The following is a 22,885-nucleotide window of genomic DNA, read 5'->3' on the forward strand; positions in this document are numbered from 1 at the left end:
GAACTATCTGGTTCCACCTACTTGTGCTTTGACCAAGTATGCAGACAATGTATTCACCTTGGATCCAGTTTTCTGTCCCAGGGTTATGACTTTCTATTGTAGCATCTCTGTTGATAGGCTCTAGAAACAAATGAAATTCTATAATCCCATGTTTTGTTTCAAGAGTTTGCATATTGTGAATCAAGCAAGAGGTTGTAGTTACTACATTTATCACGAGTAGGCTGCTATTTCCATGTAATTTTGGTTCTCCTCAATTTCTAAATAACCAGCTTCAAACTGAAATAAAAAACTAGATTTTCAGACCTCTAATTGAAGTTAGTGGCCTGTGATTTTTCACAGTAAAATGTCATACAATGTTTAATGTCCTGAAAAAGTGAAGATTAATACAATTGTTATTGGTATTTTCTTGTTTTGACATTTTCTGGCATTCATGCCATTGTTCCTTTCCTGCAGAGTGAGGATAATTGCAGTGTTTTATCTTACTGGAGCATTGTGAAGATGTGTGCATGATACTTTTTAAAGAGTAATCATGTATTACCAACTGGTATTTTGCAAAGAGAAAGTATTCACTTTGATGCAAATTGATTATGATTTCATAATTGTTTGTTTGCATTTGTTTTTAATGGCTGCAACATCTATGCCAGTTCTCAGTCCTAAGAATTGTTGGCACACAACTTCAATCTTCAGCAAGAAGGAATTTACCTTGAACACATCAGAACAAACTGGAGTGCACAGGCTAAGCAGAGGCACATAGACAGTTTGTACAAAAAGAACCGATCCTGTGCTCTGAGTCACTGATGTGGACATACCTCAGGGCTCATTGGTAAAAACACTCTAGAAAAGTTTTTAAGGAATGGTATTTTACCTTTAGAGAGGTGTCTGTGAAGTGTATTGTAAATGAAGTGCAGAAAAAGCCCAGCCAAATAGTGGCTACAGAGAAATCACTGAAACTGGTACAGATGCTCTGTTAGTGGGGTGGTGCGGAATGATTGTGTGCTGGCATGTTCACAACAGAGAAAAATGCAGAATGCAAAATGAAACTTGTTTTTGTTTAGGCACTACAGTTTGGAAATTGCTAGGTTAAGAGTGCTTAAATGGTTAATTATTGTTGTTCAGATGAAAGGATCAGCTGCCAAATAATGGCAGATGTGTTACTTCTGACTGAATGGTTGTGCCTATTGGCTTCATAACCTCAGTGTTATTTTAAGACTTTTTTTTCCTATAATCTTATGCTAAGAAGATAATAATTCTCATAGATTCCTGTTCTTCATACTTAAAAAGTAACTCCCCACCCTATCTGAACATGCAGAGGAGGGAATGACACGTAACTCCTGTGTGCCTTAAAAATACTTGAAACGTGAAGGTAATAAGATGACAAGACAAATAATTACAGTACAGATGTAAAAATGATTTGATAGTTGAAAATAAAGTCCTCTGTAACACATCATTATAGTGGAGATTGTTACTGTTTTCAGATATTTTTGAATGATTAGACTGAATGTGCAGAGGAAGAATTGAGAGAGAATGCAGTGTTTAGAACAAAGGAAAGAAGGGATGCAGAATCAGTTTCTTTAAGGCATTATTCATTTACTTCTTTAGCTAATAGCTTGGAATTGAGGCTTTGACAAAGATGGAAGACTTTAAGGCAGACCATCATTTTTTGCTTTTCTTTCCTTTGCTACATATATACTTGTGAAATCTGTTTTTTTTCTTAGCAGTAATTGTTGTATGGTGGCACAAAATGCTCTCTTCTAGCACTCTGATTATGTACCGCTTTGTACAGAAGAAACAGTTGTTAGTTGTGTACTTCTGTGTTGAAAAAGAATCTTTGATATGGCACTGTTATTGTTGCATATGCTCCTAAAGCGCATCTTAAAATTGTGCAAGAGTTTGGGGTTTCGGTAATTTATTTATTTATTTAACAAACCTCCAGAACGTAAATATTACTAAAAATTATCCCGATGACAGAACCGCTTTCTTGTCCTTGTGGCTTCTTATTGAAAAGAAAACATGGCTCTTCAGCCCCTCAGATGTGGTGGCATTCAGGCTAGTGGAGCATCTTACTCTTTCTGACTCACTTTTCCAAATCATTTTACTGCAGGATAATATGGCTTCTTGTTTCCTCCAGCAGTTGGTAACAAATGGCGAAAGGAGCAGGTTGTTTTCTAGTTGTCAGGGCTTCCTGTCTGAGGTGTGCCTCTTCATCCCTTCCAACTAGTGAAATCCTCATGACCAGCCATTTTGCTGAAAGAAGGAAAAGTTTTATACAGATTTAACCTTGGTCTAGAGTTTGTTGTTGGTAAAGAAACAAACCCTTCACAATGAAGCTTTTGAACTTCAGTTGATTATATGTTCTAGATGTTTCTTCCACACATGATAATCTCGTATAAAACTGAGGACAGACAACATGACAGCCATATACTTATCAATATGCAAGGGAATATGTCTCCTACTCTGTTAAAAAGTGACAAAATGTAAGGATGAAGATGCATCCTAATAATGAGATTTTTCCAGTGACTTGATTTTCTTGGCTCTTTGGTTTCTTTTCCAGGTGATCTTAGGAGGTTCTTGAGTCTGGAGTCAAGAGTGAGGCTTTACCTTGATTACAGACAGCTGGTGATGAAAGTTTCTGTCAAGGCCAGCCAGAAATTCCATGAGGGAGAGCTTGGACTAGAGACCTAGTGAGGTCCTTTCCAGCCTGCATTGCCTGTGATTCTGTAGACAGGTCTGAATCCAGGTAGAAGTACATTTTTGTCAGAGTCAACCACTAGAGGGAGACAACATCACAGGGAATAAACAAATATGATTTATAGATGCTACTTAGAAGTGCTTATGCTCTAATGCTTTGTTGGTCTAAACAATAATATTATTAAAAAAGCCCAGTGTATTTAAATAAAAATAGAAATAGGCACTTGATAAATTACAGGCTAATGCTTTTAAGCACGTACAACTATCCCAAATTTATCCACATTTATCCCCAACTATTCCAGTTTATAATGCATGGTTTATGTGGTTCTTTAAAACAACTTCCACCTTCTCAAATCGCCAGGAATATTTTCTTTATCACTCAGTTGGTTACATTTGGTTTTGGTATTTTACTTTCTCATTTGTTTTAGATTTGGGCATTGATTTGCTGTTAGATTTTTATTTTTTACTTGCCACTTTTATATTTGGTATTGCTGCCTACTATTTTGGGAACATGTTTTGATTCATATATCAGAAAAGGATCTTTATTCTGCCACATTTTTAATTATAAGTCTCTAATTGAATGTCATTTGCTACTTTTATTCTTGAATTATTTAAATCTTACAAGTCTTCAGCGTGTTGAACAGCAAGATGCAATATTTAACATCTATGAGATAAAGATATAAACATAATTGAAATTCTTCTCTATGGATTAAAATAACATTTTTCAAAAAGGATACATCAGTAGTACTGTAATGCAAATAGGGAGCCAGACTTGAATTCTCCTGAGGTAACTAGAGGCTACTATAGAACTTAAAGAAAATGTTTTTTCTTTTCTATGATGTTTAAAAGAAAAGTAGTAAACGTGTAATATATATTAGCTGTAAAATCTCCTGAATTCTGTAGAAGTGAAGGAGTATGTCATGGTAACAGAATGTCAGTGTAGTGAAGAATATTGTTCTTGCTTTCATTGGTTATTAGGGGTCTAGATATTCAAGTTCTTGATGACATTGTATTTTTGTGTTAAAAAATTAATAAGGTTTTTTTCCTTCCCTAAGTGACTGTAAAAATTAGCTTCAGAAGAACTACTTACTATCTGTATTTGTCCTTGATAATTTGGAATTTATGATTTCACACTCTAGTTGTAGTGAGATAGAATCAAGTGAATTTTAAAGATTCTAAGTGAATAATTTTTATTATGTGTTGGCAAAATTACTTTCCATTCATAACAGTATTATATATTGAAAGGCTATACTTAACTAGCGTAACTGAATATAAAGAAAGAATTCTTTTATGATATGTTTACAAATGTGCTTTGTCTTCTATAAAGTTGGCTCTTGAAATTTAATAGCAGGCTAAAAGTGATTTAATTGTCAGAAGAAACAGAAAAATGCATTTTTCATTTACATGACTTATTTTGATTCCCAAACTTACTGTTTAATTTACATTAAGCCTTTTCATTAAATTCAATTTTGAAGAAAAATGCCGTAATGTTCAATTGTAATGAGTGTTTCAAGACAGTAGGTGACCCAAGCCTACTTCTTAGCCTTGTAGACTTGAAGTAAAAATTAATGTTTATTTTAAATTTTAACCCCAAAAGATAAAGGACGGACCAGGTTAAGAAAGAAAGCCAGATCTATGAAATCAGGGTATTTCTGCAAAACCGTGAAGGGATTCAACCAAGATGCTGGTTGTTAGGAGCTGAACAGACTTCGATGACACAGTGATACACTGAACACCAAGTTTAAAAGTCAGTCATGTTAGTTTCCACAAATCAGCTTTATGTCAGTGAGTCAATCATCAGGAGATCTGCTCCTTTTATATAATTTCCTTGGTGTGTTTTTTGCATCTAAATTGAAGCCTGGAGGATAACAGGTGCATTGTTCAAATGGGGCATAACTGCTGTTGAAGGTGATATTCACAGGAAGACAGATGGCTGCTGAGATCAATTAGCTGGCGTGATCTTGGCTGAAGAGAATAGTCTGGAGTCCCTTTTATATTTTAGTGTGTGTGTGTGTGGCTCGTCTTCGTGAACGAAGATTTGGGAAGGGCTCTCCCCACATGGGTGAGCCCTTCCAGCCTGCGCAATGGATTTTTTAGGTGAGGCTCAGTGTGCGCAGAACTGGCCCCACCGTTTAACTCCTAAGGTCCATCTGCCACGGCCGAGCGAGCTTGGACAGTGATAGGGAAGTCCTCAGGACTAGAACCTACAGCACCCGGCATTTCCCAGGAGGTCTCCCATCCAAGTACTAATCTGGGGCTGACCCTGCTTAGCTTCCGAGATCTGACGGGATCGGATGTCAGGGAGGCATTTAACTGCCTTATATTTTAGTAAGCAGTATGCTGAAGAGGTGTTTTGAGGGAATTTGGTTTATGATAAAAATTTATACAACTAGGCATGAGAATTAAAAGCATGACTTAAAGCCATAAACGCATGGATTGCTGTTGTTGCATCTGAGTCAAGCTGTATTAGTACAGTTGTCTTGTTGGTTGTATCTGAAAGACACTGTTTTCTTTCCTTTGACTTTGGTAATTTGCTAATAAGCGGTGAGGAGTTGGACCCAAGTGACTTGAGAATCCTGAAGAATTACATTGTGGGCAGCTATTATTCTTCCCCTGTTGCTTCTGTATAAATGTTTAGAGCTGAGCCTGACAACCAGAAATTTCGTGCAAAACCTCTGTGATCTGGCCACAGTTTAGAATCATAGAATCATACTATCCTTTAGCTGAATGGAAATAAGCTTCAATTGCCATAAAAATTGGGTTATTTTTGGCATTATGTCTGTCACAGTATGTATGTTAAGTCTATGAAAGATTCTTGCTATCATATCTTAAAATTTTTATTGGAAGTTCTGTTTTATAGGTGTGAGTTTGTCCCTTGTGTCCTTCATGTGCTGTGCACATTCATTTATGCTTGCAAGCTTTCTGTTCCCTTCTTTTATAGAGGGTTTCAGAATTTTGAAAGCTCATCTGAGTTCTGTTGGCATATTACTGACACACTAGTCTGCATGACTTGGTTTCATCAATTTGTTTTGTATACCTATTGACCGAAGCAGTAGAAAGGAGGTCTGTAATGGATTCTGGAAGTGAGAGGACTGAGAAAGCACACTCACAAGGGTTGCCTTTGGTTGTATTCCAACAAGTAGGGTGCTTAGGGACGTGGCTTAGTGGTGGATTTGGCAGTGTTGGGTTTACAATTGGACTCAATCATAAAGGTCTTTTCTAACCTAAATGATTTTGTGATTCTGTAATCACACTTGAATAACTTCTTGCAGAGTACTGTTAAATACTGCTAAGTCATAGGAAGGAATTGGGATAAGATTTCTCACTGACTGTGTCAAATGTAGAGATGATTAGCAAAGCCTGTAAGGATATAACGCTGGTCTGTGGCTAGGGGGAAATCCCTATTAGCATTGTCAGTGTTGCTTCTGTTTAGTCTTGTGGACACAATCATTCTGGAAATACTGCAGAAAATTAGCTCATCTAATCAGAACTAACTGTGTGCTTCCTGTTTAATTAAGTATTGTGAGATCAAATCAAAATGGTTTAAAATTTGCATCAGATAATGATTTTTATTAGGACTAGATATAAATAATCATATGAAATTGCTGTCATTAAAATAACATGCTATGTTGTATTTATGGACGTTGATGCCTGATATGATTAATAATACAAGTTTTACAAAGCAGTTGATACTATTTAGGTGCCCCTGACAGAAAATTCTGACAAAGAGTTTTAACAGTAACATCTACATTGTTCACATTGCTCACAGAAATATGTGCAAGTTTGTCAGTATTGCTGCTCTGACCTCTTTATTAAATAAAATATAGACTTGTTCTCTGGCTGTTTCTCTCATAGTTTATTTTACTTTATTTCCAAATTAGACAAGTAAATGAAGCACATCATAGCTCTGGTTGACATATAAGAAGTCAGATGATGAGAAATCAGATGTGAATATAGGATTAGGTACTCTGTGATACTTGGTGGAAATATCTTACCACTTATTTCAGGAAAATAAGATGAAAGTATAATACATTTTTTCACTGTTTCTGCCCATATGCTATGTAGTTAATCATCACTGAAAAGGTACTGTTAACTTACAACTTTGTATAAACATAAATATATGAACAAACACACATGCACCTCTCAGTGGTAGATGCTACACCAGTTCCTTTTGGTGGGGGAATAATCTGTGACTTCACTTGGTACTGGATTCTTTCAGTGTGCATTAAAATTTTTTTTGACTGCCACATCTGGATTTCTGAGCCCTATAAGGAATAAAACCAAACCAAACACTCCTTTACTCCTTACTTGTAAGGATTTATTTTACTTTAGCCAATATTATCTGACTTTTGAAACCCACAGTTTATCAGTAAAGAATACTAAAGAGAAGGTGTCTTTGGAACATAATTATGTTTTAATTATACCCTGTAGCTAATGTAGATACATAATAAATCAATCATATTTCTGTGTATTTCCTTCTGAAACTTCTTTTCTCAAGTCTTAAATTACAAATCAACATATCAGTGTACCTAACAGTTATCTAAGCTTATTGAATGTTGACAAAAATCCTTCTCACTGTCATTTTATATTTTAGCTTTTTTATTCCAGAAATGGTGTGTTTAAAAAAACACGTATAATTTAAAAAAGTGCACTAGTTTTTACATAATAGATTCATAATCTTAAAGCAGTATTTCTTAAATCAAATGGACCTGGTATAAAATAATTATTTTTCACCGTATTTTTGTTTCATGAATGTTATTCCAATAGACCAGAGCTAATGATGAGGTACTAGAAAACATAAACTAATATTAAACTCTGGTATACATGAAGGTGATTGTGTGGGCACATAAATATTTTAGGAATCATAGTAATAAGTGCTATAGTAAAAATGTGTGCTCTTTCATTCCAAGCACAGGATTGTGCTTTTCAGTGTTCTCATTTATTCTAGTTAAAACCGGAATTCTCTAGTCTTTGTAGTGAAGCCAAAGTTACGGTGCCATTTTCCCATGATTATTCACTTTAAAGTACTTCCACTTGTTCAGCATTTTTTTAACCTGTTAAAAATGTATCTGCCTTTACTTTTGATTTTTAGTTTTCATCATCTGACTTACATTAAAAGGGAAAGTTTTGTATAGTTTTTCAGCCTGTGGCCTATCTTAAGGACAGAGAAGAGGTCCAGCTACATAATCACTTTCCAGGACATCAGTTACAATGCTGGTGTAATTTTAGTGATGTTTTTTAACTGTACTACCAACCATGAAAAGAAATAGGATCAGTTTTTCTAGTGGTCATGTATTAGGCACCAAAATCTGTATTTAGTAAGCTAATGTATGAGCTGATGAGTGATAAGGTTCTTGTATTGAAAATAGTGAAAGCAATCATTCTATTTCCTGTACTAAAACTAATTTAGATCAGAATCTGATCTGTTACGGCTTGTTTTATTCCCAGCACCACACATTGCTGTACATACTCCATGCTGTAGTATCTTGTTAAACCTGTGTATGTAAAAATGGAAGTTGAATCCTGACCTTCCATTTGTAGTCTTGAGCCACTTGTGAGTCTTGCACTTTGTTACAGGTATGGAAAGACTGTGTACTTGTCAGAAGAGGTTTCTGGTTTATTGCCCCCCACAGCAGCAGCAAGAAAGTCATTCCGTGGCATTTTAAGAAAAGTAATAGATGGATTTGCTTATTTGGTTAATAAATTTCCAAGTTTAGGGATTGTGAAGCATCTGAGTATCACTAAATACACACCACTAGTAACATATTTAAGCTCTTTAGCTATTTACCCCAAGTTCTAAGGCAGGGGTTAACTGTTTTGGAGATGCAAATCTTTTCATCTATATATTTTTATTACCTTTCAGGACAATCTGAAGGACATAGCAGGTCTTTTGCACTTGTCTTCCTGTGCTTTTTGAACAGAAAACTTTTGATAATTTCTTAATCTTGATATAATTGTTTGAAAGGACATTTTTGTCCTATGGGGAGAGGCTGAGGGAGCTGGGGTTGTTTAGCCTGGAGAAGAGGAGGCTCAGAGGTGACCTCATCACTGTCTAGAACTACCTGAAGGGAAGTTCTAGCCAGGTGAAGGTTGGTCTCTTCTCTCAGGCACTCAGCAATAGGACAAGGGGGCACAGGCTTAAGCTCTGCCAGGGGAAATTTAAGTTGGATATCAGAAAAAAATTCTTTTCAGAGAGAGTAATCAGGCATTGAAATGGGCTGCCCAGAGAGGTGGTGGATTCACCATCCCTGGAGATTTTTAAACTGAGGTTGGACGTGGCACTGAGTGCCATGATCTAGTAAAGGGACTGGAGTTGGCCCAAGGGTTGGACTTGATGATCTCGGAGGTCTTTCCCAACCCAATTGATTCTATGATTCTATGAAAATTATTTTATTAAGCATTCAGATATCCTGTGATCATGTAAACTGACTTCCAAAGCAAAACCCAGAATCCTGTATACTTTGCTTTGTGGTTTGATAATGTAATTGTTGTAACATCATTTAGATGTTGTATTCCATCTGTCTATATGCAACCAGTAAATCAGGGCTGTGTTTCATATTCAGTCATCCAGAAAGGCAGCATGTTGTATCAAATGTGCACTCTGCTGATATACCACAATAGGCACAATGTAAATAAAAATGTACTTTTGCTTTCAGAATTAATTTAACATTTTGCCACATCTTTAAAATCTGTTGAATGTCATTAATAAAGACAGAACAGCTCTTCATACGTTATTTGTTCTATGCACAATTTATGTTTTGGAAATTAATATATTGATTTAGGAAAGTGAAATTACTATGATAGGGCATAAGTATTTCAACATTACAGAGGTTACTGCTTCTTGAAGGAAGGTTGTGTTCGGCTTTTGTATGAAATGTAAAATGCTGTTTAGCTGTGAAACTGAACTTTGCATATTGTGATGTGCTCTGGGCTCTTACTGTTCCCCATGTCCCTTCTGAAGTCCACTCAGAAAGGAGAAAAACAAAATGTCCCCCAAATACTGTTTGTTTATTTTCTTTTTCTTTTCTTCTGGTCCCCTTCTGTGCATGTGGGAGCAGAAGCACTGGCCTTTATTGCAGGTTTTACTGTTTAAATGCAAACCTTCTTTTCCTTCGTCTGCTTAATGGAGTTGGGTTTGGGGCATGAGAACTGGAGCAATACTAGTGAAACTCTGAGGAACTTTAAAAAAAAAAATCAATTACAGTAGTTGGCCTCCTTCTTGTACTTTGTTACCACAGTTATTTCCCTGGTTTTACATCTTTGCAGCAGGTCCTGAAAAATGAGGTGCATGTTACTTCTTCTGAGACAGTTTAGAGCAGTCTGGCAGTGAGCCAGACTTTCTTTATTCTTCTGTTCCCATTTTCCCTGCAGTCAAGTAATCTTTTATTCTAGTCACTTTTTAATGATGAATTAATAAAACTTTTAAAAAAAGGAAAATAATCTTGTGCATTTTTAAAACAAGCATTCTTCTGCTGAATACAGAGAAGCTGTTGTCATAACTGCAGTTTGTTGTTCAAATATGTCTTGATTGTAGTGCACTTTGCATAAGATTGAATATAAAATATTCCTTGTATGTAAGCAATTATGACAGCAAGGGCTACCATCTGCTTTTCTGCACTTTTTTCCCCCTGGTCATTATTCTCAAATGTAATTTTGTCTTTTACTGGGCTGTTAATATAGAAAAAAATCTGGGTTTACAGCTGAGTTTTTAGTGGGAGAATGCCAGCGATCTTGAACTGAAGTGTGCTGTTTGGAGAGCTCCAATATCTTGCATCATCACACAGAGGCCAATATCCAGTATCTCTGTGTTCAGAAGGGTTGACAAACATCAGCTATCCACATATGGTTTTGTGTTGTAATGTCTTTTGTCATTCTTTTATTACTGCATCAAAAAAGTTAAGTCTACATGTTTCTAGAGCAGAAATAAGGAACACTTATCAGCCGGAGGAAATGTATTTGTTACTCAGTCTCCTTGTAGCTTTATTTTAAGAATTATTTTATCTTTTTTCCAATGATCAATTTATCTAGAAAATAAATTAGTTTATTTTATTCTGCACTTATTCTGAGGAGTTGCTGATATCTTGAAATGTTATGTGATTGGAGACTTAATATCCGTCTGTTCTGTCATTGATCCTTGTCCAAGAGGTTTAACCATATTTCAGTAAAAGGCAAATTTTTTTCCACAGTTGTATCACATTTTGATAAGTTTGTCACTTTGATTGGTTGAAGGGATATTCTCCAGTCCAAGTCACTAGATCTCTGAGTGATGCTGCTGCTTTTGCAGATCTGAGGCTTAGGGTAAAATTGAATCTCTTGGACTTTACTGCATCTTATTACAGATTAGATTGAGTTAGATTTCTAATGAACAAGGATTGCTTGGTGGACTGCTGGAATCTGAGGGTAGCACTCGATCTCATGATCAATGAGATTATTCTAAGTTAGGGTATTGATAGAGCTTGAATAAGCAGCAGAAAATTAGTTTTTGGACTTTTCAGGGATTCCTGGCCAGTTTTCATCCATCTTCTCTGGAAACTTCTTATACATGCTGCTGTGGTATACATATAAGTATGGATTTCTCCCAGTTTAGATACAGACTTACTGAATTTCTTGTCCTGAACTTCTCCTTGGCATACATACTCTTTACACTTAGATTTTAAGTTGCCATTATGATCAATAGAGATCTAGCCTATACAGTCAATAGTGTCTAGAGAATGATTTATTTAATGAGCCTCTAGGTGCCTACGTTAGGGCAAATGGAATTGCTCCCCAGGCTCCTCTGATTGCATTGACCTTCATTGACAATAGTGGGAGATGTCTGGATATAGATGTCAGGAGTTGAATCTTATTCCTGTAGATGTAAACAGTTAGTTACTCTTCTGTTTCACTTTCTTAGAGATTTTTTATTGAATCACATGCCAAATTCCTGTCTACTTTGCAATCTGTTAAGACTCTTGCACTTCTCTCTGATAATTCTGTCTGTGTTCTCCTGTACCACTGAATGTTTGGGAACTCTTGTTCTCTGTCTGCCACTTCTGATAAAATGGATAGCCCATTTAATTTTCTGCTTACCTTCTGCTGAAAAATTTTCAAATTACACCAATTAACTTCTTTGAATATTGAAATATGCGAAACACTGAAATTGAAAAACATTAGAGGAAAATCTGAAAGGCATTGGTGTACTTGTAATTGATGGAGTACCAGGAGTGTGGAGGGCTTTTTTTTTCACTGAGTGACATTTCTTACTTTATAACGTTTATTAGATTATTTTTTTCATCTCATGTTAAACTATCTAAACAAGTGTGTTAGGGAGTAAATATTTAGTAAAGGATTCAAGTTTCTTCTCTGATATTAGACTTTTCTTGAGAGTTCCTTAAAACTGTAGAGAATGGTCTACAAAAAATCTGTTAAAAATAAAACATGTTTGCAGTAGTCAGGTTTGAGTGTTCATTTGTTATTTGAAGGAAAGTACCAAAATATTTTTATAGATATTTAGGAATAGCACAGTATCTGTTATAGTGCTGTCATGTATTGCCATTTTAATTCAACTGTTTAAATTCTTATAAATTTAATATTGTGTTCTATTTAAAAACAAAGTAATAGAAGTTCTCATCACCAGTTCATTGTTAAGTACCATCTAATATATTTATGTTCTTGCTGAAGGATGGGTTTATGAAAGGCAGGTCCTGCTTGACCAATCTGCTCTTCTTCTATGACAAAGTGATTCACTTAGTGGATGAGGGAAAGGCTTTGGGTGTTGTCTACCAAGAGAACAGTAAAGCCTTTGACACTGCTTCCCACAGCATTTCCTGGAGAAACACAAGCTCGTGGCTTGGATGGCGACACTGTTTGCTGGATAAAAAGCTGGCTGGAAAGCTGCACCCAGAGAGTGGTAGTGAGTGGGTTACATCCAGCTGGAGGCTGGTCACAAGTGGTGTTCCCTTTGGCTCAGTGTTGAGGACAGTCTTGTTTAATATCTTTATCATTGGTCTGGACAAGGGGACGGAGTGCACCCTCATTCAATTGCAGATGATGCCAAGTTGTGCAGGAGTGTTGATCTGCTGGAGGGCAGGAAGGCTCTGCAGAGGTGTCTGGATGGGCTGTACCAATAGGCCAAGGCCAACTGTGTGAGGTTCAATAAGGCCAAGTGCTGACCCTGCCCTCAGGTCACACCACCCCAGCCAGCGCTGCAGGCTGGGGCAGAGGGGCTGGAAAGCTGCCTGACAGAAAAGCCCTGGGGCTGCTGGTCAACAGGCAACTGAACATGAGCCAGCAGCGTGCCCAGGTGGCCAAGAAAGCCAAAGGCAGCCTGGCCTGTATCAGCAATAGTGTGGCCAGCGGGGCCAGGGCAGGGATTGTTCCTCTGTACTTGGCACTGGTGAGGCTGCACCTCCAGTGAGTGCTGTGTCCAGTTCTGGGACCCTCACTGCAGGAAAGACATTGAGGTGCTGGAGCGTGTCTGCAGAAGGGCAACAAAGCTGAAGAAGGGTCTGGTGAGTTAGTCCTGTGAGGAGTGGCTTGGGATTGTTTAGCCTGGAGGAAAGGGGAGACCTTATTACTCTTTGCAACTACCTGAAAGGAAGTTGTAGCCAGGTGGGGGGCAGCGTTTTCTCCTGTGTAGTAAGTGAAATGATGAGAGGAAATGGCCTCAACTTGCAGCAGGGAAGGTTTAGGTTAGATATTAGGAATTTATTTTTCATGGAAAGTGTTTGGAACAGCATTGGAAGAGAGTGCCCAGGGGATTGGTTGAGTCACCATCTCTGGAAGTGGAATTCAAACCTGATTTCCTTTCATGACAAGGTAACCCACCTGGCTGATCAAGGGAAGCCAGTTGATGTCATCTTTCTGGATTTCAGTGAAGTTCTTGATACTGTTTATCCCAGGATCCTTCTGGGCCAAATGTTCAGCCTACAGCTGGATAAACACATCATTTGGTGGGTAAGCAATTGTCTCCCAGGTCGAGCACAGAGGGTAATAGTGAGGGGGTGACATCAGACTGGTGACCTCTCACTAGAGGGGTCCCACAGGGCTCCATCTTGGGCCCTGTGCTCATCAACATTTTCATAGGTGACTTGGATTCACAACTAGAAAGGATACTAAGTAAGTTTGCAGATGCACAAAACTGGGATTAGCTGTTAACTCCCTTGAAGGCAGGGAGGCCCTGCTGATAGACCTGGACAGATTAGAAAACTGGGCAATCACCAACCTTATGAAGTTCAACAAGGGAAAGTGCCGGATTCTGCGCCTGGGATGAGGCAACTCTGGATATTTGTACAGACTGGGGAATGAGATGCTGGAAAGCAGTGCCATGGAAAGGGATCTGGGGGTCCTGGTCCATGGCAAATTGAACATGAGTCAGCAGTGCCCTGGCAGCCAGGAGGGTCAACTGTGTCCTGGGGGGCATCAGGCAAGGCATTGCCAACTGGTCAAGGGAGGGGATTGTCCCGCTTTGCTCTGCACTGGGCAGCCTCATCTTGGATATTGTGTGCAGTTTGGGGCACCACAATATAAGAAAGATACTAAGCTCTGTAGAGTGTCCAAAAGAGGGCAATGAAGATGGTGAACGGCCTTGAGGGGAAGCCATATTAGGAGTGACTAAGGTCACTTGCTCTGTTCAGCCTGGAGAAGAGGAGACTGAGGGGAAACCTCATTGCAGTTACAGCTTCCTTGCGAGGGGAAGAGGAGGGGCAGACACTGATCTCTTCTCTGTGTTGACCAGTGACAGGACCCAAGGCAGGTTTAGGTTGGATATTAGGAAAAGGTTCTTCACCCAGAGGGTGGCTGGTCTCTGGAACAGGCTCTGCAGGGAAGTGGTCACAGCATGAAGCCTGACAGAGTTCAAGAAGCACTTGGATGATACTGATGCTGTGAATGACCCTTCCCCCCAAAAACCAGGACTTCGAGCCACGTTAGTGTAGGGTAAGATAAAAAGTAAAGGTCCTTTAATAACACAGGGCCTACAGCCCACAGGAATACAGGGTGACATGCATGTGTCTTAGTTCTTGTTTCCATGGCTTTTATAATAAGATCCCTCCAATCATTGCTTTACACATTTCTCAGTTCAGCCCCAGTCCCACCCCTGGTCCAACCCCCTGGAATTGGGTCTGGGGTCGTCAGGACCCTCTGTCTTCATCAGCTCTTCTTCCTCAGGCACACAAAGGTCTCTTGGAGTTCATCCAATTCTGGCTTTTGGGTCATTCTGACCTATGTTTATGTTTCATTCTGTAGGCCTTCTGATATCCTTCAGCTCTTTACCTTGGAAGGGAGTCTAAACAAGATTAATTAACTAAAGGAATTTGAGCTCCCTGTTCTGGGACAGGGGTAGTGATAGAAAGGCATTAAACTTAAACTGTTAGAAATATTAACTTTCTAAAAATCTACAACTACTGTGTTCCTAAAATCAGAACAAAAACCCTTTCGACATCAATACTCTCTGGCACATGGTGTGACTCCTGGGGATGATCCTGCACAGGGCCAGGAGTTGGATGTGATGATCCTTGTCGACCCCTTCCAGGTTGGCATATGCTGTGATTCTTTGAAAAAATGTGGATATGGCACTTGGAGATGTAGTTTAGTGGTGGTGGTGCTAGGTTGACTTGATGATCTTAAAGGTCTTTTCCAACTTTAATGATTTTATGATTCTGATTTCCAATTTCCTTATAATTCTTGATCATAATCTCACAAATGTGACTATGTAGCCATTTCATTTGAAATGACTGATTTCCTTGTGGTAGATGAAGCCATTTTCAGTTTCAAGTGGCTCTTGCCTCATGCAGTTTGGAAATCCTGAAATTGGAGGGCAAAACATTTTTGGTATGTGCTGTGAATTGGTATGCTCTTACTGCCACACAACTTAATAGTTTTCCAGCTGAATTTTAGCTCATGACTCAGATCTGTGCTTGTAGAAATGGTGCTATGGGTTGATAATTTAGGATAAATTTTTGTTGTTGGCAGATAGAGAAGCATTTATTTGTGCCCCTAAATGACAACTGTGCTTGGGAAAAGATAATCTCAAGTTCAGGTTATTGTAAGAATGAGCCTAAAAAAAGAAAAGTTGCTTGGATGAATATATGCCAACTAAGTACTGTCAGCAGTAATGATTTAAGTGACTGCCTAGGAAATGAATGAAAAAGTTGAACCAATTATTTCAGAGGATATGCAATTGTGTCCAATAAATTTATGATTTTGACACTGTTATCTGTAGAAGCTCAACAATTTTAGACAAGAAATTACCCAATGACTGTTTAAAAAACAGGGGTGTTAAACCATTACTACTTTGAATTTTGTAGAGTGGGAGTGGCCAGCCAAGAAGCTAGGCAAAATTAGTGCAGTCATTTTGCATAGTTGTTAGACTTCAAATAAATAAATTTCCCACTACTGTAGGGAATGGACACATAAAAACTGATACATGAGTATGTAAAAGTAATTTTAACTGAAACATGAAAGTTTTGTGGAAGTGTGTACCTGAGCATACAGGGCTTGGAAGACCTGTCAGTAAATTATTTTTCATCCTAATATGCATACTGAATATCAGAATTGATAACAAAATTTATGGAGCACCTAGTTCTATTTCCAGGTACTAATCTCTGAATATGACAAGTGATACAAGGAAAGCAACTGTCGGTGATGACATGATGCTTATTGTTCAGTGGCTGGAATGCCGGGGGAATATCTTTTCTTGTTGTTCTCTTTTGAAAGTGTATTCACATATTTCAAACTGATAATTATGAGGCACACATGACCCATCCTTCCCTGCTTTGTTCTATGCAAATTTTTCTTCAAAGAAGAACATATATATGCCAAATTATCCTTTTGATGTATATCCTTACTCCATACCTAAGGATCTTGTATACAGTTATGTGATCAGAACTTACTGAAAATAGCATTTCCTTACGTTCCTGTCTGGCACATAATCTGGTATCAGGCTATACCAGCTGCAAATTTATAGCTTTTACAGTAGCTGGGAGACAGACATAGCTAAGGACTGGATATTATTGGATACCACCTCATGTCATTGTCAGGGGTGGGAATAAGGGACTCTTGCTCCCAGGAGGAAGGACCTGGTTTCAGGGTGGGAGAAAACATTGTGGGGAGGAGCCAGTCCGTATTTGTCATGGGTGTATTGGGTCTGGCTTAGATGGGGTATGGCTGAGATGGGGTTCATTTTCCCATAGCAGCCCTCACAGTGCTGTGCTTTGCACTGGAATCTTGAAAGGTGTTGGTAAAACACCAGTGTTTTGCCCGACCGGCCCAGCATCAGCACTGTCTCTTGGTGTTCCTCCCCCCTGCACTCCCCACTGAGGGGCAGGAGGGCAGGGGGGTGGGCAAGATCCTGGGAGGGGACACAGACCAACTGACCCAAATTAACCAGAGGGACATTCCATACCATATGACATCAGCTCAGATATAAAAGCTAAGGGAAGGAGTAGGAAAGGGGGGGCACTTGTTGTTTACAGTGTTTGCCTTCTGGAGCAACTGCTACACGTGCTGAAGCTGCACTTCCCAGGGAGTGGCTGAACACCACTTGCTAATGGGAATTACAGAATAAACCTCGTTATTTTCCTCTTCACTTGTGCATGCACAAACTTTCACTTTTGCTTTAGTGAACTTCCTTATCCCAACCTATGAGTTGTTTTCTATCACGTTCTCTTTCCTCTGTCCAACTGGGAAGGGGGATGATGAGTGGCTTAGTGGGCCCCTGGTGTCCAGCCGTGGTCGATCCATCACAGTGGCTTTTCCATGTAGATAATTTATTTGTCTTATGCCTTTTGTTATTAGTATTTTTGTGGTTACTATTTGTCTTCTTAACTTTTTTAAAGTATTTTTTTCTTTTGTCTCGATGGAGACTGTCACACAGAGTACAAGGGAAATGTACACACTCCTGCAGCATCATTATTGTTGAGCAAGTTCATATCAGGCTTCGATAAGATCCTCAAAAGTTCTTACAAATATCACCAGAAAACTTTGGTGAGTTTTCAAATCACTTTGAGTTTGACCTTTTACAGGTTTTGCTATAATACCCTTATAGTAGATTGCAGATAAAAATAGATGGGAATAGTTTTATAGGTTTTTAAGCTGTTTTTCTGAAATAGTTTGAAACCAAGCAATTTATAAGCAGTTAGAATGACCCTACAATCAACTACACGTGTGATATGTGCTACACATAATCAATTTTGTTTAAGGAATTTCAATAGAACCACTTCAGTTTGGGGTGTTAGAGTAGGTAGGAAGGCACAGATCCCTCTGCCTTCTTGTTTCTGCATATTTCAGACTTGTCTTATTTTGCCTTGGTGCTTTTGCAGGCAAAAGGGGTTGCTCCTCAGGTTTTTTCTTTATACACATCCTAGAATGAGTTCATTCCCCAGTCTACAGAGAGGTCTGTTCCAAAGGATGTGTTTTCTGTAATGAAATGCCACAATTCATGGTTTCTTCCCCCTGAGGATGACCACACAGCCTGTCAGATATTGGTCCTGCTGAAGTCCTCTTTCCTTGATCAATGATAAGAAAAGCTGAACCACAAGGATGAGAGAGCTCTTAGCGTGTTACTACTGCGTGTGTGCCAACTTGCACACCACGTAGCTGTGTCCTTCTTTGCCATCTGCTGCTGCAAAAGCTCTTGAGCACCAAACAGGATTACAAGAAAGCAGTGAAAAAACACCCAACCCGTCCCATGTCTGTATAGTGTTATTATGTAGCTGTTGTTTCTATTTACTGCAAGAGCTGCTTCTCAGCATAAAGTAATGAGTTTCGATGTAAAAGTAATTTCTTTGGGCATTAAGGCAAGTGATGTGACAAGTACAACTCAAGATTTTAGTACACAGAACTGCTAAAGAGAGATGTTAATTTTCTGGGAAACAAAGCAATCCATCCTTAAGCATTCATTATTTGCTTTTCTCTTGAAAAAAATAATTTAGTCTAATGTATTTGCTTGCTTAAATATCCTTTGTTAAGTAAATGAAATGTGTTTTCCTTCATCTTTTGAAAAAGAGGAAAGATTCCAGAGCTTCTGGGTAGAAGAATAGGTGGCTACAGGATTACAGATTGCATCTTCAGTTTAACAGATTCACTCAGAGGTTAGAAATTAAAATGCACATATCTTTCTATTTGGGGTTGGCTCTTTTTTGGCAGGACTTGGCCAGCAGCTGCTGCTGCCCTATGAAGGGGAGGAGACCTGTTTCCCCCAGCCCTTCAGAGCACATGCACACACCTAGGGCCTTACTCTCTTTCTCATAAAGTCTCATAAATGAAGAGTTGGTAAGCCCAGCCCTATTGCAAGCAAAAGTAGTGTTCATTTACTATTCAATCAACCAGTTCTTTTATCTCCTGAGACAAAAGGTTGACTAAAAAAAGGTATTCCTACATGCTGGATCCTGCCTGTGGCTGTGCTGGAAAACAGAATGCTGTTTAATCTCTTTCTTTTCTTTCCCACTTCTAAAAAAATCTTTTAAAGTCACTTTGTCAAATGCACAGTAAGGATTAATTAGTCGATGTTTGTTCAGAGCTTTGGTTGTCTTAAGCCTTATTTGGGATGAGTGCTGAATATTTGTCTTGGTCATGTATTGGCTTGATTATAACAAACATCTTGATGGAAAAGTTTCTTTTCTACCTTTTAAATCAGGTGCAATTTAGGATTTTATTCTCAAGATTTGTGTATGGTTTTTTATACATTTATCATGTATTTGCATATTAAGTTACAGATCTTCAAGTATCTATATTTTTAAAAACTTTGAAATATTTTATATGAAGAAAAATACACTTCTATTTCCCTTTTATTTTCGACATATTTTAGTGGGTCAAAGTATTTCATAGGTATATGAATATTCTGAATTACTATTTGGACATCCACAGGCCAAACAGGAAACTACGTTTATCTGTAGAAACGAGAGTATCCTTGCAGCACTAGCATTGCCAGTTGCTTGAATGTATGCTTGAATGATTTTGCTCAGTATATTGCATTATCTTCTATTAGTAAAATACCAAAGCCTGAGTAAAAAAATAATTTTAAGTGGTTCTTGAGAAGAAAACTTAAATTCTTCTGGGAATTGTCTGTATTCAGATGCAGAGTTTTACTTAAGGTTAATGCTAACATTTTGAATTGAGCAAGAGAAGAGTTGCTCTTTTATATTTTCACAAGATTTTTTGAGGCAAAGAGAAACTGAGGATGTGTCATTCTAAATACGATGCTTTGTTATTTTATCATATTTGTGTTTTTTAGGACTCCAAGTATGGTGTTTGAAATGTTCCTTTATGTCTTAGAGTAGCTAATGCAACTTAATGGAATCTGTATGTTAAGCAATCTGATTCTACTACAGATTTTATGTCACCTATTGCCACATAAAAATAACGTGAACTCAGAATTGAATGTTTTCCACAGGGCTTACCAAAAATGATATATTGATAGCTCTGTGTTCAGCTGTCAAGGTAAATATTTGATTACATTTATATTACTTTAGAAGATCAGTTTTGTTGGAGGAGTTGGTAGTCTATCAGTGGACAAGAGAAAATCTTTTTTTATACAAGGAAAGTATGCTCCATTTTAGAATCTGATGAATTAAACTTCTGTGCTGAAGCAAAGTATAGGTAAAGTATTAAACTGAGTAAAGAAATCTGTATTTCTATATTTTTTTCCTGATAAAGTAATCAATTTATGGACATTTGTGAAAGATTTTAAATTACTATGTATTCTCTGTTTACTAACACTGTGGGGTTCAAAATCTGTATCATCTTTAAAGCCATTGCAGCATCAGCTGAAAAGACCTTAAATTGATGCAGTTACACGCTCCTTTTGTGATATGCCTGTAAAACATGTGTGTGTTTATGTTCATATGCAAGTTTATGTAGTATAAAAACCAAAACTAGCAGCAAAGAACTAGATTGTTATGTTTCCCAGTGTGAGTATGTTTTTAAAATTTATTCTTATTCAATATTTCTATTTGCGATCAGACAGAATTACTGGCACAATATGTAAGAATTTATTCTTCTGTTTTTATTCAGTTTGACAAAGGATATGCTTACAGCATTCGCCACAACTATGGGAAAGAAGGAAAGAGAACTGATTATACCCCATACAGCTGCATGAAGATTATCATGTCCAATCCACCAAGTCAAGGGGATTATCATGGTGAGTTCCTTAAGGGAAAACCTCCCAAGTATTTACAAACAGCAGACCCTCTTGGCTGTTAAAGAGAAGTTACTCCTTCCTGTAGTCTCTTAAATTAAGTATTTAATTATTAAATGTATAGATGCTTTAAGAAATGACCAATTAGAAGCATTTTGAGTTATGAATTTAATTGTACAGGAAGTCTGAAGTTTGCAAGGGTAATTTAAAGCCTCCTACTTCTGTGTGACTAAAGATGGAAAACCTACACTGGCTTTACCATTGTTATGGTAGTACTAAGTCATTCATTCTGTTGTGTCTCAAAACTAATTCTAGAACAAAAAGAGGCCACTGTTCCTTAGGTGGTAGAACTTTCTATGCTATTTATAAAGTGATAGGCTGTGCTTTTAATTACTTGTCTTTTCCCATTTTTTTCCACAACAATTAAATGTACCAATGCTATAATTTTTAGTAAGGAACTAACTTAAACTCTTTTCCTGTCAGTAAATGAAAATTGTGGCCTGTTTATGGTGGGATATTTTATGTAACTCTTGAGCCTGTGGTGCCCTGATAACTCTGCAGTAAAGTAATTATTTAAAGAAAAGAAAAAAACTAAGCAGTTGTACACATGGGTAATTAACTTTCCTATTAATAAGCTGTTCGACAATTAGGAATAGCTTAGCTGGTCTCTTTAGAGCCTTACTGCACTAACTCCTAAATAAACAGCCTTGTTTGTGAGCTTGCTTGTTTTTTACTGTCAGGGTGCCCATTCCGCCACAGTGATCCTGAGCTACTGAAGCAAAAGCTGCAGTCATACAAGATCCCTCCCAGTGGAATAACTCAGGTAAGGCATATTTTGCTTGACACTTTAATTTAATAAGGCACTGATTTTCAATTTTGCTTTCTATTTGTGTAGGAATGCTATATGCAATTTGTCAGTGTGTATTATGAAATACCTTTTCTTATGAAAGGTTTACACCAGAATCTTGGTTTTCTGGCTGCAGAGCTCGCACTGACATGATATTATTGTCACCAGCTTTTATTGTTTATTATTATGAGTTGGTTTATTACTATAGTGGGTACAATGCAGAATTTTGTTCTACTGCACTGTGATTAAAAAAGAAGTTTAAATGAGTATGACAATGTTTTAGAGAATGTATTTTTATTCTTGCAGTGACTTGTGGATGACTATGGTGTAGTCAGTAGACATATGTAATTGTTTTCTGCAATAAAGTTCTGAAACTCATACATTCTTAATCACCCATTGAACTAACTTTCCCTAAATAACAAAAGCACATGAAATGCTTAGTGAAATTAAGTAGAGATTTTTATCAGCTTTTAAACATGTAATTTGAATTAAAATCCTGTCTTGTATGGCAAGGACAATGTAGGAATTGGAACTTTGAGATGTGTACTGAAGAACTCTGAGTCCCATGGCTTGCTCTAGCAAGAGCTTAGGGCAGTAAAAGGTTGCCACCATTTTCTCTGGGGGAAGGCATATGGATTAGATACCAGCTGAAACAGTTCACCCATCAATTGTGTTTATTAACTCCCTGAAACCTGCATTAGGTCCATAGGAAAAATCCTGCCTAAGTTGTCTTGAGTTCATATGGAATGTCACCACTGCTTGTCAGGCATCAACTGACTGTTGAACTAGAAAAAAAAGAATGTGAAAGCTCCGCTTAAAGCAGGTTCCCCTGGAAGGAATAACTAAGATACAAATTAAGAGAGAATAATTTTAAAGAGTCTATTGTTCACTCATAGTCATTCTTGACAAACTCTTGAAATACTCAGACTTTTTCCTAGTTATGTTATTTCCTTTGATTTTTTTCCCTATTTACTCCTGGTTTGTATGATTAAGCATCCATATATGTGACACTAGATATACTTTCCTTTGGCTTTTGTACTTTTTGTATGCATCAAAAATTGATGCTGGTCTGAGATTTTTATCCTGCTAATCATTGGAAAGATTGATAAAGATTTACTGGTTTAGCAGCCTTCTATATTTGTGGGTAGGATTTAGTAAAAGTTATTTCTTCAGTGAATTTGCACAGTAAGGCAGTATCTTTATACTTAATGGAGTTCCTTATTTGATGTGAATTG

The 22,885-nt window shown here is 37.7% G+C and overlaps 1 protein-coding gene across 1 annotated transcript in view; it reads left to right on the top strand.

The window, feature by feature from the left end:
- The window catches only part of PRIM2 (DNA primase subunit 2), a 98,058-nt gene that overhangs the window by 62,971 nt on the left and 12,202 nt on the right, over nt 1-22,885 (top strand). The window contains exons 10-11 of the mRNA XM_071548498.1: nt 20,680-20,806; nt 21,544-21,626. Of these exons, the coding sequence (XP_071404599.1) occupies nt 20,680-20,806; nt 21,544-21,626 (210 nt within the window). The remainder of the gene's footprint in view (nt 1-20,679; nt 20,807-21,543; nt 21,627-22,885) is intronic.

This window comes from Pithys albifrons, chromosome 2 (assembly GCF_047495875.1).
Source record: "Pithys albifrons albifrons isolate INPA30051 chromosome 2, PitAlb_v1, whole genome shotgun sequence".
NCBI classification, from domain to species: Eukaryota; Metazoa; Chordata; class Aves; order Passeriformes; family Thamnophilidae; genus Pithys; species Pithys albifrons.